The sequence below is a fragment of the Stegastes partitus genome, unplaced genomic scaffold (genome assembly GCF_000690725.1).
Source record: "Stegastes partitus isolate 25-593 unplaced genomic scaffold, Stegastes_partitus-1.0.2 Scaffold719, whole genome shotgun sequence".
In the NCBI taxonomy this organism is placed as follows: Eukaryota; Metazoa; Chordata; class Actinopteri; family Pomacentridae; genus Stegastes; species Stegastes partitus.
Window position 1 is genome coordinate 1,869 of NW_007578450.1, and position 15,357 is coordinate 17,225.

General features: G+C 42.1%; 1 protein-coding gene across 1 annotated transcript; it reads left to right on the forward strand.

Moving 5' to 3' along the window:
* Positions 1–1,957: 1,957 nt before the first annotated feature.
* On the forward strand, positions 1,958–7,969 carry LOC103364107 (kelch-like protein 14). Its single transcript, XM_008291121.1, has 6 exons — positions 1,958–2,045; positions 2,846–2,924; positions 4,226–4,416; positions 5,630–5,788; positions 7,329–7,486; positions 7,829–7,969. Exons 1-6 carry the CDS (start codon positions 1,958–1,960, stop codon positions 7,967–7,969), a joined length of 816 nt encoding a protein of 271 aa, XP_008289343.1.
* Positions 7,970–15,357: the final 7,388 nt, after the last annotated feature.

Sequence of the window (15,357 nt, forward strand, 5' to 3'; positions counted from 1 at the left end):
TCGAATAGAAAAGGAAACAGGTTGTGTTCCCAAAATAACAACCTACTGACCTCATCAGATGCATCAGAGACATCATCTTATACAGATACAGGCCTGCAACTAATAGATATTTGAATTATTGTCGAATAAAAGTCAGAAAATAGTGAGAAATGTCCATCACAGTTCAAAACACAAGTAAATGAACCGTGTCTGAAGATTCTCCAAGAGGAGCTGGAACCTTTGAAAGTCATTTTTACTTTGAAAAAAAATGTTTTAAATGGAAATTAAAAAAAGAAATATTTCATCAATCAACTACTCGATCAGATAGATAGATAGATAGATAGATAGATAGATAGATAGATAGATAGATAGATAGATAGATAGATAGATAGATGGATAGTTTAATTTGTTCCACTTTGACAGTGGACATGCGTGGGATGTTTAAAAGGTTACAAAACAAAAGCAGTGAGTAGAAGAAAAAAAAGAAAACAAAACCAAACAATAATCCCATAACATTGACTCACACTGACGATTACGACACAGACGTATATATTTAGCCCGTTGTGAGGAGGACGCTGCAAATCGAATCAGCCTCCATATGAATATTTACTACGAACACTTAGAACCCCAGCGTGACGCATAAATGGGAAAAAGCCTCGGCAGAGATGTTGCTCATTAACAGGTTTACATAACGTGTTGTAGATGTTCATTGAGTAGGAGCCTCGGTTCGTTAAGACCAGCATGAGGTGTCCAGAGCAGGAACGGCAACTTGGTGAAACCAGGGGACGACGTTTTTTGAGTTTTGGTTTGTGCCAGACTGAGACACAAGTCTATATGTTGGTTGAGCATTATCTTTATCCAATTAGGAATAGACTTAATTTGTGCTGCTGTTATGTGAACATGTGCTCTTTGCAGCTAGATATGCAACTGAAAGGCTATCAACACACAATTTAAATACTTTCCACTTATGGTTGACTAAAACAAAATGTTTCTTTCATGCTACGAATCTGTTCTGGTTAAAAGTCGGGATGTCCGATATTGGCTTCTGTGCCGATATTGTCTAGTTCCGATGTGAACCGATACCGATATATGTTTGTTAATGCAGCCACACTTGTTTACACACTTCATGACGCAGTTTGATGTCGTCATCATTTGCGCTCCGGTAAATACGAAATCCAGGCATTATTTTATTATTTTTTCATTATAGGCAAAAAAAAAACCAATGATGATTTTGACAGATATTAAATTTTTATGCCGATATTAGTTAAAAGGCTCCAGCTGTGGAACTCAAACTGAGGGTTCTTAGTTAATTTAAACTATCATGTATCTGATGTATTGATTACGCTGGTCTACACTGATTTTGGTGTCAAAGTTTTTTGAGCTGATTTTGGACGACTGCAATGAGCTGAATCCAGATATTACACTGGTTGATTTGATGAAACACGCAATTTACTCGTATTAACCTTTACAAATGGTTTTAACTTTTACAAATGTTTATGCTCGTCAACTTGTGGATCATTTAGCTTATTAAAAGGATTAGAAAGTGAATTTTTTCCTCTCAATCCGATTTCATATGAGAAATACTAAAATAAATCAATCGCTAATGTCAAATAATGTCATCGATTTAGTGGCAAAATTGATTTTTTTTAAGTCGAGTTGGCATAAAAACCTGATCTGATGCAGAAAAGCAGACGTCATGTTTGGATTCAGCGTTGCAAAAATCAGTTTTAAAAAATCCTAGACACCTTCAAGAAAGTATGTTTTTGTAACCCAGTGCTATGAGGGTTAAGCACAGGGCTGTACATATTGTAACACATGCCCCCAAAAACCTTCTTTCTTATTACCTTTTTATTTATATTGTTGATTGCAGTAACCTTTTCATTCATTTCAACACTTTCCTGCTCACGTGGTGCCGTTTGCCTGCTCCTGCTGTAACTCACTCACTGTGACTAACACCTGATTTCTGTGTGTCGTAGTAATGCCTTACAACAGCGCACATCACTGCGTGGTGGAGGTGGAGAACTTCCTGCTGCTGCTGGGCGGAGAGGACCAGTGGAACCCCAACGGTACAGCAGCTCTCCGGCGGTTTCACACATCGAGTTTTCCATTGTTTACCTAATTTAGACGATCGCTCTCAGCCGGAGTTGACGCGAGTTCAAACCCATCGGAGTTAATGCAACACTTTGAGATAGTTTGAAGCACTCAGTCTAGAGCCAGATCAGCTCTGAGTGGACAAACAACACTCCAATCAACACTTGTCAATAATTGGCACAGAACAATAACTGTTGTTAGCGCTGAAATATTTGCAGTGTAGAAGTGTTAGGAGTACTTTTTTGTAAAACACGGTGTCATAGTAAGAAACAAAAGGCTGTAAATGATAAAAAAAAACAAAAGAAAACAACTGTGTTTTTGTTCTTCTGCCACAATAGTACAGTAGTACAGTAGCAGGGAATTGCATGTAGGGAAATTAAATGTGTTTATGTAGCTCTGAGAGTAAGAATCAGCTGAATCCAAATACACATCATCAGAGGCAATTTCAGCTGTTTTGAACTGAACATTATCCCCCAAAACAAGATCGCTCCCTGATTGGAAAAAATAAGCCTTCAGTCAGCACGAGTTCGCTCTAATGGCAGTGGAAAGGCGTCGCGTATTGTAGTAACACTTAAAATCAGCGCGCGTGGGCGGTGATTGATGAAGACTTGGCAAAGGCACAGTCGCGAATTTTATTGGTACGCAGCGAAGACTTTAGATTAGGAGTGAGCGCCGCCTTCGTACGCCTAAAGTGCACATTACTGTAAAGGCATTAGTCACTCAGCTAAATCATCTGACTTGTGTTATTTATGTTGATTTCTGTCTGCTTTGGCAGGAAAGCACAGCACTAATTTCGTCAGCCGCTATGATCCCAGATTCAACAGTTGGATACAGTTGCCTCCGATGCAGGAGAGGTGAGCTGGTTTCTCTTTGTTTTTGTTTTTTTGGGGGTTTTTTTGGATTGAAGTTGTCAATTGGAAAAAAAATACTCAAAAGTGATTAAAGTCATATCTCAGGACGGTCATATCTCCTTCATCTGTCGTCCTACGGGTTAATGTTCATACACTGCAGACTAATGAAAAGGTTTCAATTTCATCCTGAACTGTTGGAAGGTGAACATGCAGAAAACTGGAATAAATCACGAACAAGTCCGATTGAGCCGCAGGAAAAAATCAGATTTAATCTTCTACAAACAGAGTTCTTGATGTGAATTTGCTGTTTTGCGGTTCTGATCGTTTTTGGTAGTTTGTGATGGTTTTTAGTTTAACACGTATTAATTACCCAGAATTCATAAAACAACAGCTTCAAACATTTTGTTTGTTCAGGACCAGCTTCAGTTGAACTTTAACAGAGAAGGTGTTGATTTTAATGAACTTTTAAAGCAAATATGCAGAAAATTCTCCGGTTTGCTTCTCAGACGTGAAGATTTGATGCTGATCTTTATGTTTTGCATCAGTTTTTGTGAATGTTTTAAGCGCTATGAGATGACTGTTGTTGTAAATATGCGCTATACAAATAAAATTGAATTGAATTGAATTTTACATAAATCCAATACAGCACTTTGGGTCATTTTAATGAAGTAATAAAACTTTTCCTTTGTGAGCACAAATACGCTACAACCCTGTCATGATCAGAGGTGTCCTTAAAACTCAACAACGTTCTCCAACAGCTTCAGCAACTCTTTCCTGCCGTCCTCGTGGGTTTGCTGCGATGTTTAATCCTTGAACATCTTCTGGGAAAAGGAAACACAATCCTTATCTAGACATCTAAAGCTTTCTAGTTGGCTCTATACAGACCTGTGCAATGTTTTCTTTTACTCTACAGTAATTAGAAGTTAATGAATGACTACCTATGAAAAGTCAGGACGTTCACTACTCTGACCACTTGCACTGGTTGATTTATTTCCTATCATACAGAACCTTTTTGCAGCGGGTTTGGATCATCTAGTAACTACGTGCAAGTGCTTCATCAAATGAGGAAACATCGAACCCGCATCCTTCGTTTAGCTCCACCTAAGACGACCAGTTTAAAGAAATACAAACGAGCCTGAGCGTTTTCTTTCCCCCTCCTCCCCTCATAGCAGAATGATAATGAAGTGCAGCCAGACCATTATGTACCACCGAATGGGCTGGCTAAGCGAGACAAGGGAAAAGCCAACAACAAATCTTGTCATTTCTACTTTAATAATGTTGTCTGGTTGACACTTCCTCCTCAGGAGAGCCAGCTTCTTTGCCTGCCGCCTGGATAAGCACCTGTACGTGATCGGTGGCAGGAACGAGTCTGGCTACCTCTCCAGCGTCGAGTCCTACAACCTGGAGACGAACGAGTGGAACTACGTGTCGTCTCTGCCGCAGCCTCTGGCCGCCCATGCAGGCGCGGTGCACAACGGCAAGATCTACATATCAGGTCAGGACACCGGCCGGCGCCCAGACACACGCCGTACGTCACTGGACAGATGTGCTGCATCCAGAATACACAGGATTTTTGAAGAAGATAAAAGATGATCACACTGGGATAAACATCTATTTAATTAATTTAAAGCTTCTTTTACCACAAAACACACAAACAAGATACACAACTCCAGAGCACGTGAAGCTTAATGAAGAAGCTTTCATAGGCGACCTCGCATTGGTCTAAGCAAAAGCAATAAAGGAAGCACAATAAACTTGAATTAGAAGAGTTGGTTCAGCATCGATCAGAATAATAAGTACACAAACTTTCTGCAACTGGGCTGATTCACATGTGTTAAAATAGCCTTGAGCTGCTCGCCCTAAAAAATAAAAAAAATCGACTAATTCTGTCCGACACCTCCAGATGTTTTTCATTTTCACACGTGTAGTTTTAACCAACATAATGTGCAGGTTTCTCTGAAGCGGCCAAAGGCTATAGAAGGTATATTTTTTCCATTTATGCAGCAGTTCTCCTCATGACCTGTAAACAGACTTTGATGTGTAAAAGTCAGTCGAGTTGGATGGACTGAAACGACTGCACTTTTCCTTCTCGTGTACCATTTCGATTCACTAAAAGTGCCGTGACATGTTTAAACCCATCTCAGTGTAATTTACCCTCATATAATAGAGAACTAATGTAAAGTCTATACAATACGTCTCCTGCTTGTCTTGAAACCTGAAATCATATCTTTTGTTTCAGTGACATTCGAGCCAGTCGGCATAAACTGAAATCCTCCTTTTTTCCCCGAAGCCGACTGAATCATCTGTACTTCAGTCATTACAGTATAAATATAAAAGACGGGAACAAAGGGAACCAACCTTGAGCCAAACCTGCGTTTGAATGGATGCTGCCATTAACTCTGACGCATCGTGATCTATTAGCTAAAAAACAGGGTTATTTTATTTTTTAAATTGGAGCCGACAAGTTGGATGGAGCCGGCGGGTGATGTTAAAAATAAGAGATGAGATCAGAAATCTGTTTATGAAATGACTGATTCACATTGTTCATTGTCAGGCTCAGCAAACATATGTTCTGTCCTTTACATCTCTGGGTTGTGAGTTTAAAACTAAACAGGATCGATTTCGTTTTGTGTAACGACGTTAAAGATTGTGGTTCCGTCTTGCTGTGTTTTGGCATTAACGGCGTCCTGCTTGTTTACCTGTTGCAGGAGGAGTGCACAATGGAGAGTACGTGTCCTGGCTCTACTGCTACGACCCCATAATGGACGTGTGGGCTCGGAAACAGGATATGAACACAAAGCGCGCCATTCACGCCCTGGCCGGGATGAACGATCGTCTGTACGCGATTGGTGGAAACCATTTGAAAGGTAAGCACTCGAGCGTTGCAGCGAACGAAGAGAAAACGGGTCAGGATTGATGCCTATTTTTGAAACCGTGTGAAAATCACGTTGCCATTATGAGCAGACGGTGGCCTTCATTAGCCTGTGAAACCTACAGGCCCCGCTCGCTTTCAAGTCGTCGGCATTCACGGTGCGAAATGTAAGGAAAAAAAGAACAAACAGCATGTGCTGTGTGTTTGTGTTTGATCAGCCAAACTGAATGCCGGCGTTTGAATGGCGAGTATGAAAAGCTGAGCTCGTAGCGTTTTCTTTCACTACTCGGCTTTATTTGAAAGGACTGCTAAATGTACAATTAGCTCCTCGACGCTACGTCTTCAGCTCATGAAAACTTTCCAAAGGTGATCCATCGCCGTTCGAACGTCTCGTTTCTGATTACTGACTGCGTGTGCGGTTCAGGTGGGTTATGTGTGGCTCTCACATGTAACGAAACAGGCTTCAGAAAACCCTGAGAGAGAAGATAAAGGTTCCTCGGACTAATCCAGACGTCAATATTTCATTTGTTTTATCCCCTATTTAACTATATGTAGAGCTGGTTGTGCTGCCAGCAGGAAAGCTTAAAACAAAGCTGATTGATTTGGACCTACAGTCGTGCTCACATGTATTCAGACGCTTCCATTAAAGAAAAGGCAAAATTCACACTCAAATAGCTAGAAACTGAAGAAAGTAATAATAAATAAAAATTTGCTAGATTATAATTTAGTGAAATGAGACGTTTGATTTTCTATTGTGGTTGAGAAGAATAATTTAAAAAAACAAAAAAAAGTGTCATGGACTAATGAGAGCACTTTGCTGATGAGCAGTGAAATCAGAATACCTGTCAACAGGTGCACAAGTCTGACTGAGAGTTACAGGAAACACCTGATTGGCTCAGAGGGTTGTTCAACTAAATATTAGTTTACGGGTCCCATCATGCCTGTTTTTTAAAATATTTCTGTTGAACCACAATTGAAAAGCAACGTCATGATTTTCATAAAATTTTTATTTATTATTTCTGTTGTCAATTTCAGCTTATTTCAGTGATTTTTTTTCCTTCTTTAACGGGTGTGAATACATCAGAGGTCGACTGTACGATGACGAGCCTTCAAGTATTCCTCTTGTGCAACAATCAAACAGATCAAGCAAATAGAAAAAATTAACCGAAGCTCAAAACCTCTGATTCATCGTACGCGCGGCGGTTTGATTAGATTTTATCTCCGATGGCCTGGCAGCAGCAGCAGCAGCAGCAGCAACACATGACTCATCGATTGTCTTATTCGAATGTTTCTAAATCCCGATTGGTGCACAGATGTACGCGGCGTCACCTTTTACCAAACCGCCCACTTACACACCCGTAAAAAGAGAACAGAGAAAGCAGCGCACACATACATAAACAAAGATGTTCAATGCTGGCAGGGTTTGTTTTTTTTCTCAGCTCAACAAATGACAATGACGAGGCGCTTTAACTACGCGTGATATGCTGAAGCACTGTCATGATTTTAAGACGTCTCTCCTCCTCTTTCCCGTGCAGGCTTCTCCCATCTAGACGTGATGTTGGTCGAGTGCTACGACCCGAAAGCTGACCAGTGGAACATCCTGCAGACGCCCATCCTGGAGGGTCGCAGTGGTCCAGGCTGTGCTGTTCTGGATGACAGTATCTTCCTCGTGGGGGGCTACAGCTGGAGCATGGTACTGAATATAGTCTATATATATTTGTTGTCATCAACACAAATAATCTTTATGACACTTTATCGCTTCCCCTGTCTGTGGCACATGTTCCTAAACATCTGTAGTTTTCAGAACTCAAACAGGAAAAACAAAAAAACGGTGGATTTGTTTATGGGCTGTGCTTTCCAGCTGCAGATTAATACGTATTTGGCACAACACCAAGTATTTACTTCACTGTGCTCGCTGTTTTTGGACGACGTGCATTTTTTATAAAGCCGAATCTCTCCGCAGCACGCCTGGAAATCCAAACAGCACTAAGAGGAACGAAGAGAATGACTTCATTTTCTTTTTTTTTTTCCTCAGGGGGCCTATAAGTCTTCGACCATCTGCTACAGCCCGGAAAAAGGAACATGGACAGAGTTGGAGGGAGAGGTGGCGGAGCCTTTGGCGGGCCCAGCCTGTTCCACCGTCATACTGCCCGCCTGCCTTCCTTTTAACAAATGACAACTAATCCAGCCGATGCGTGGTGCGGTGGAGGAGCAGCAGAGTGACTGGGGGGAGGACCACCAATAAGCAAAACAGTCGACAACGATTTTGTGACAAACCCCTCCAGTCGTACGTCGGGGGTGTGTATAAATTATTTTTTTACAGGTTTGACCGGAGCACTTTCGTTATTCTCTGCTGAAGAATTGAGGAAAAAAAAAGAAAAGAATTAAAAAATGAATTGTGTAACTCATGTATTTAAACCCATCTGTGTTCTGAGAAATGGTCGGTTCCATATTTGATTTTATTTAAAACGGATAGTAAGTGTTTTTGGCTTCTCTTCTATAGCACGCATAGTGTTGAGCTGAATTATAGCTTTCAAATCCATCCTTGTATCTTGTATTCAGTAGCGGCATAATTCCAGCAAAAACGCAGCGTCGTTCGGCCGACCGACGCCGGGAGGCGAAGTGACGCCGGGGCTGGGTGAGCTAACTGTGATGATTAAAAGTGTATAAATATTCTTCATCACTTCTGTTGCTGCTCATCGTTCTTTGGCTGGATTGTTCACTTATCCCTGAGTGTTACCTGGTTAGATGAACATCTGACAGTTTTGTTGTCTTTTTTCTGAAAGTGAACACGACAAAGGGACATTCCTGGAACACTTCCTTCCTAAGAGCGGTCGCTGTTTCACTGACGTGCTGTGAGCAGAAATGCGTACCTGGTAAGCGGGTACACAGCACACTGTAAAAAACATAAAAGACACAGTGACCTTTATGTGGACGTGTCCGTACCACCCAGCCCTGATTATTGTCTTAATAATGTACACCCAGACTGACGTTTCTGTACAACTCGCTGAGCAGAGAGTCCTGTACAAGTTCTCAATAATGTTTTGTGGCAACTGGTCTTCATGCTGCAGGCAAGACAATTCAAAGATGACCATTAATTCCTAATATTCCCACGAGGCACTAATGGTAATTAAACAATGATAGTACAATCAAATTGTAATCGCTAGCCGATGTATTTCTGGGTAGCATGTTTGGGTAAACAGATGAACTGACGCAGAGGACGTCTGTTGAATTCTGCTAACGGGCCTGTTTGTGAGGCCGCCGAGCGTCACCTCGACGAGATTTTAATCTTAAACGTATGAAAAACAAACAGTGATGCACTAACGGTGAACTTTTAATTCAGCAAACAAAGTTCGCTAAAATGTAAATGAATTAAATGTGCTGTGTTTAAAAAAAAAAAAGGAAAAAAAAAAAAGATATCTTCAGTACAAATGAAGTCCAGTCTTGTCTACGTTATTAGGTTCAAAAACCTGACTCTAAATATCGATGCAGTACCTGTTGAATTCTGTAAAAAAAGAAAGAGAAAAAAAAAGAATCTTGATTTCATTCTTGTACATAATCGCCTGCAGTGAAACATTTTTGTGCACTCAACCTTGGATTTATTCTCAAATCCTGTTATGTCCTTTGCATTTTAGAATATGAAAATAAAATGACTCTTGATGATTAAAGTCTCTCGTTCGGTTTTGTGGCATTTTAGAATTTATTGTGAAGCTGAAACGCAGAACGCTTTATTAATAAACACCGGCCTACACGATACGATAATACGACTATTATTATTCTACCTTTCCTCCAACAGTTATTCTGTGGCTGATCTGTTCTCCACACGAGTAGGAAAAAGACTCTGAATTACTGAAACACAACTTGTTTTTTCCTTTTTTTTTTAGTGAAATGAAGCTCAGACACATAATCAAAGCCAAGTGTTCACAGCTCATAAGGACATTAAAAATATTTTGGAACAACTTTAATTTCTGCTCACTTAGCACTTTACTTCTAGCTGTGTGTGTGTGTGTCGGACTCTAACTGGCCTTTAATACTTTCAGATGAAATAACGCCGCCGTGATTTGACGACAGCTCCGTTAACGCCTCTCACAGATTGAGACAATAAAGACGTCTGAGCCTCCAAAAGGTAGAAAAGATGAATAAATCCGAGCCTTGAGATTTAAAAACATCAAACCACGTAGGAGTTTATAAAAATGTGAAGCAGCAAGCGTACAAAGCAAACCTGATGTTTACCCTCAGGCCGGCCTCTCATGCCAGACCAGATTTGATTTTCCAACCATTTACTACCAACTGTCTCATGCGCCCGAGCAGCGTCTCCGTGCACATACACCTGATGTTTGTTCTTTCAGTGGAGGCAGTTTGTCTGCTTGGCGTCTCCATTTCATGCATCCTCTTGGCCTTGTGCCTACAGGATAAGACGGCAATTATTTCCTCACAGAGATGACTCCGCTAGATTACATAAATCCATGTCTAATTCTCACAATATGGTATCGAGACATTAGAAAAAAATAGTCACTAAATCCTCGAACGACAACCGCGGAGATCGTGCCGCGGAGGAACGCTCGAGCGTTTCCTCTGGTCAGCGCCGACGAGATGCGGAGGACGAAAGGACGACGGCGCCTCGGTGAAGACAAAGACGCGAGAAGCTCGTCCGAGGAGAAAAGACGGAGAAACAGAGCTTTAATCTGAGCGCGTGATATTTGAAGACTTCATTTACCCTTCGGTGTTGGTGGCGGCAGATGGTTTCTGCACTGCTCTCAGTCCCACTGCTAACACCTCTTCCTCAGCGTAGGGAATAACGGGATTGGTTCAAACGAGCACGACTGACCTTTTAATTAACTGCGCCGACCATCACGGCTCTGGTTTAATCACAGAAAAAGCATTCCTCTGTCCTTGGATCTAGTTTTATAAGTGCAGGCGGCGAGGACAAACGTCTGTGGCGTGTAGAAAGATTGTAAGCTATGTGTGTGTTCGGTGATTATAAAGATTTAGGTAGACAATCCTTTAAACGCTGCAGAGCCAGGCGCTAACATTAGGCCTTCGCTAAAAGTTTCAGTGATGGAATGAATATAATGTTGTTATTCAGACAGTTTTCAGACTTTTTGCACGTGTTGTCGCTGCTTTTAATTGGATAAAATTATCATTTTTGCCCATCAGTCTACATTCATGACTAATGAAAAAGGGAAAACATGTTGCGTTTTTGTTTTTTGGGGGGTTTTTTTGTTTTGCATATTTATTAATAATAAATTATTCAGACCCTTTGCGGCACTCTGGGCCGTGGTCAGGTGCTTTCTGTTTGCTTTAATTATCCTTGAGATGTGCCTGGAACTTGACTGGAGTAGCAAATTGGATTAGACAGTTTGGAAAGGCACACACCTGTGTATATAAAGTCTCGCAATTGACAGTGCATGTCCGTCCGACAGACTCTCTATAGACCTCTCGGATAAAACGGAGGCAAAGATCCGTGTAAGGGAATAAAACCATTTCTGAAGATTTGACTGTTAACAGGAACACAGTGACCTCAAGAACTGAACTCACCAGGATTCTTTGTAGAGTTGGCCGAGGACCCAGCGTTTATTTTGGTAGAGCCTCAGAAGTGTTTTGCGGAGCTGGAGAAGATGCTGGAGGGATGATCTTGCACTCGACGAGGAGGGCATCGACGGTAGAGTCGCTACAGGGGACCCCGAGTGCATTTTGTCATTTAAAAGGGACTGAGGCCTTGTCCACACGTAGCAGGGTTTTTGTAGAACCGAATATCCTGCCCCCCTCCGTCTAGAAAAACACTAACGTACACACCACCTCGTTTATGTAAAAAGAATCATCCACACCGAACCGCATTAGTGCATTTTTAAGCACGTTCATGTTCTACGTGAGGATGCAAGAACTCCGACGACAAGAGCGACGACCGTGATGTACGGAAATCATCACGCCATTCCTCCAGGAGCACGATTTCCGTCTCAAAGTTCTCCCACCAGCTGGCAGTGCGTCCCGGTCTGACCCAAAACCAGCGTTGGTGTCTTTGAGGGAGAACAAGCCTCGGACGTGGAATGGCAAGATGGCGGAAAATAACAATCCTTAATGTCGTCCTTGTACGTGGAGCGGTATCTGGGCCTGGACCAGAGACGACACGGTTCTGAGGGCGTCCAGATGTTTCCAGATGTAAACACAGGTCGCACATGTGATGTAAGAACATATTTTGTTGCAGGCGGTGATGTTTCGAAACCTAAAACTCCGGTTATTGACGCCCACATGCACAGGCATAAACGGAGGATTTGCAAATCTTCACTGTGGTCGGAGGTTTTTGAAAGAATCATTTGGCCTTTTTGCCTTTATTTGACAGGACAGTGGGGAGAAGAATGGGGGGAAGGACCTGCAGCAAATGGCCACGGGCTGGATTCGAACCCACGACCGCTGCATCGGGGACTATAGCCCCAGTACATGGGTCGCCAGCTCAACCAGTTGAGCTGTAGCGGGGGCCCGAAAGAATCGTTTCTAATGCCGTAAATCTGCGGTTTTGTGTAGAAAAATCTCTTTGTTTTGTGAGACGCCCTGCTACGTGTGGACGAGGCCTGAGAGCCCAAAGAAAATGCGCTGATCTGACGAGTTCAAAACTATTTGGGCAGAGATCCCAGCACGAAGTCTGGTGAACACCAGGCGCCGCTCACCACCTGCTAATACCATCAGTGGAACACGGTGGTGGTAGCATCATGCTGTGGAGGCGCAGGGAGTGGGCGACTGGTCAGGGCTGAAGGAAAGATAAATGCAGCACAATGGAGAGAGGTCAGTCGAGAGAATCTGTAACGTCTGAAACTGGGATCTAAAGGGAACTAAAGCATCGAGGGAAGACGATCGAAGCTCATGTTTGAACACAGAGAACATCTGTGGAGCGAATTGGAGATGGAGTTTCATCGATGCTTCCTAAAGTTGGAGAGAATTTGCCAGGAAGAGTTGAACAAACAACCCAAATCCTGATGTAAAAAAAACCTCCAGAGACTTTCCTAAGAATCGAAGCTAACAGAGTTTAATGAGAACAACAGAACTTGGCACCAGCTGCATTCTCAAAAACCGTCAAGCAGCAAGCATCCAATCCAACATATATGAAAAGGCAATGCTTATAATAATAATAATAATCCATGAATGATGAATTAATTGGTCCTTAATCGTTGATCTTATGTAACAGTAGAAACATCACACTGCTTTGCATTAAGTGTCACTTAAGTCAACGTATGCAGTTATCAGAAAAACGTGTTGCATTAAGTGATGCAGAATAATGGCTCCTGTGGCCACCGTACTTCATGTTACATTACCGCCACAAACTGTTATTATTCATGCATTAATGTCAAGGACCATTTTGCCTGCTCCAGAGCTCGTTGTGTTGGAGATAACAGATCAACACGTATTAAAACACCGCGTACAGACCCGTCAGCGTTCCTGGAAAATCCCACGGAGCTCAGACAGTCAGAGGAAAAGGAATCCTAAAACAGAAACTAATTAAAACACTAAAGCTTTATAGGCTGATTGTTGACCTTCTAAGATTTGCAGCAAGTCTACTTACCAGTTTGAGTAATGGTTTTGTTTTCTACTCGCTGTTTACCAGTGCTGCGTTTGAAAGAATGAGGCTTAAAGTGTCCTCCATGAACAGATTTAGAATACAGGCGAGGAAACCATCCTTGTGTTATCTTAATGATTATTTATTCTTTACATAACTTGTAAACTGCAGCTTTTTACCTGCTCTGTGCCCTAAACTGGAATCAATTCAGTTGTTTGAAAGAGCTTTAAAAAAAAGTCATAAAACACAATTTTCAACCTACAAAACGTGATTTCAGCCTCTACGTTCTACTGAAATGTTATCAGTGCATCAAAACAATGTGGTTCTGTGTTAAAGATTCTAACCCACATGAGATCAGAACAGATAATCTGTTTTATTTACATATAAAACCCGTCCATAAATCATGTTACAGTCCAGTTTCAACAAACAAACCAGGAGCAGACAAACCAAACACACCAGAAACAACGAACGTCATCCCTAATTAAACACAAAATATTACTTTGATCACAGTTGTTCTGTTTCACATATTTTTGCTCTCACCGCCGACATAAAGATGTGTGTATTTGCATGTTATGAGGGTTTAGCAGCCGTAGATGCACATAAACCGAGCGCACAATCAGCTTTTGGCAACAACACCTGCACAAAGAGCCGGATGTAGCGGCTACACATCTCCGTATCAGAGCCCTTGAGCCGGAAAGAGGGTCGCCTTCCACTCCTGCATCAGTTTGCCAAAGCAGTCATGTCTCTGCCTCCACTGGATTTGATATAAGTAAGCGTATCACACCAGTCCCACTGTTTGGTGAGTCACAATAAGCTCTGTTGGAATGCACAGCAGCTGCATTACGTCGGCTCCGAGGAGTTCTGGTCTTGTTACCGTACAAGCTAGCGGGGAAAGCCTGAGAAGTTTGTTCTAGTTTCTTGACTGAGCAGAGCTTAGATTATGATACGACAGGGGAAGGAGAAAACAACAACAACTGTGAGCTTGTTCCTTTAAGCCGTTTAACAGGAATTCAGGAGTAGTGACAAAACCGCCACCCAGACATTTGTGGAGTCTGCGTGGTCGGAGAGAATCTTACTCGATAATTCTGTTTCAGAGACAGAATCGTGGGACAGTTAACAGCAGTTCTTCTGGCAGAGAAGTTCTGAAACGTACCCAGGTCCAAACCCAGCAAGGCGTCATACATGTAACGTCTGCATAGCGACGCAGCAGCAGACTCTCTCCAAGCAGCAACAGACTTGATGTTAGATCTGATCATCGCTGTAGGAGTGTAGGAGTGAATTTAGCTTCGGCCAAAAGAACAAACAAACCTATCTGGGATAACCTACCCAGAACCAGCAAACCAAATGCTTTGCTGTCTCACATAATCAAGAGACAACGAGGTCAAAAGAAAGAGCAGCCCGACCTCCGAGCAGGTGTGCACGCTGTGTACGAGTGTGACCGAGAGGTGGCGCTCGTCTCGGCCTTCGTATCGTGAGCCGTCACCGGCTGCAAGTCTGCACAGTCCAGTTAACCCACACTGTGTTCCCTCCTGATGCATTCATACAGTCTATACGTGTAAATAAAACTAACTAATCACCATGTGTGCTTAATGCTGCGTTTCGAGGCAGCTGGGAATTTCTGATATTCAACAAGAAAAAATACAAGTCAGATTTCCTCCACTCCACTAAGGGTTTTCTTCCTTTACTTTCACTTTTTTAGCAAATAGCATCCAACTACAGCTCATCTTCCTTTAATGAGTTTAATGTCTGGAACCTCTGACAGCAGCTCTTTCCCGCTCCTCTCTTATTTTAGTTAACTAGCAAACTAAAATGCAGCCATGAATGTTTTTTATATTTAACACATCGCTGTCAAAAGTGACGTAATTGTGAGGTTCAGCTTCTCACTACCGAGGTACGCAGCGCTAAAATTCTGGTGTGCTGTGAAATAAAGAAATCTACCTGCTGCTGATCTAAAAGGTGTCCATTTACAGGAAACATCACAGATGCTTCTGCCGCGATGTAGAGCATTTTAAAAC

Bases quoted from the DNA above. Each gene is read 5' to 3' on its own strand.
- LOC103364107 (XM_008291121.1), top strand. From the start codon at position 1,958: ATGCCTTACAACAGCGCACATCACTGCGTGGTGGAGGTGGAGAACTTC. The intron at 2,046-2,845 runs GTACAGCAGCTC...CTGCTTTGGCAG, and splicing joins GGACCAGTGGAACCCCAACG to GAAAGCACAGCACTAATTTC. The intron at 5,789-7,328 runs GTAAGCACTCGA...TTTCCCGTGCAG, and splicing joins TGGTGGAAACCATTTGAAAG to GCTTCTCCCATCTAGACGTG.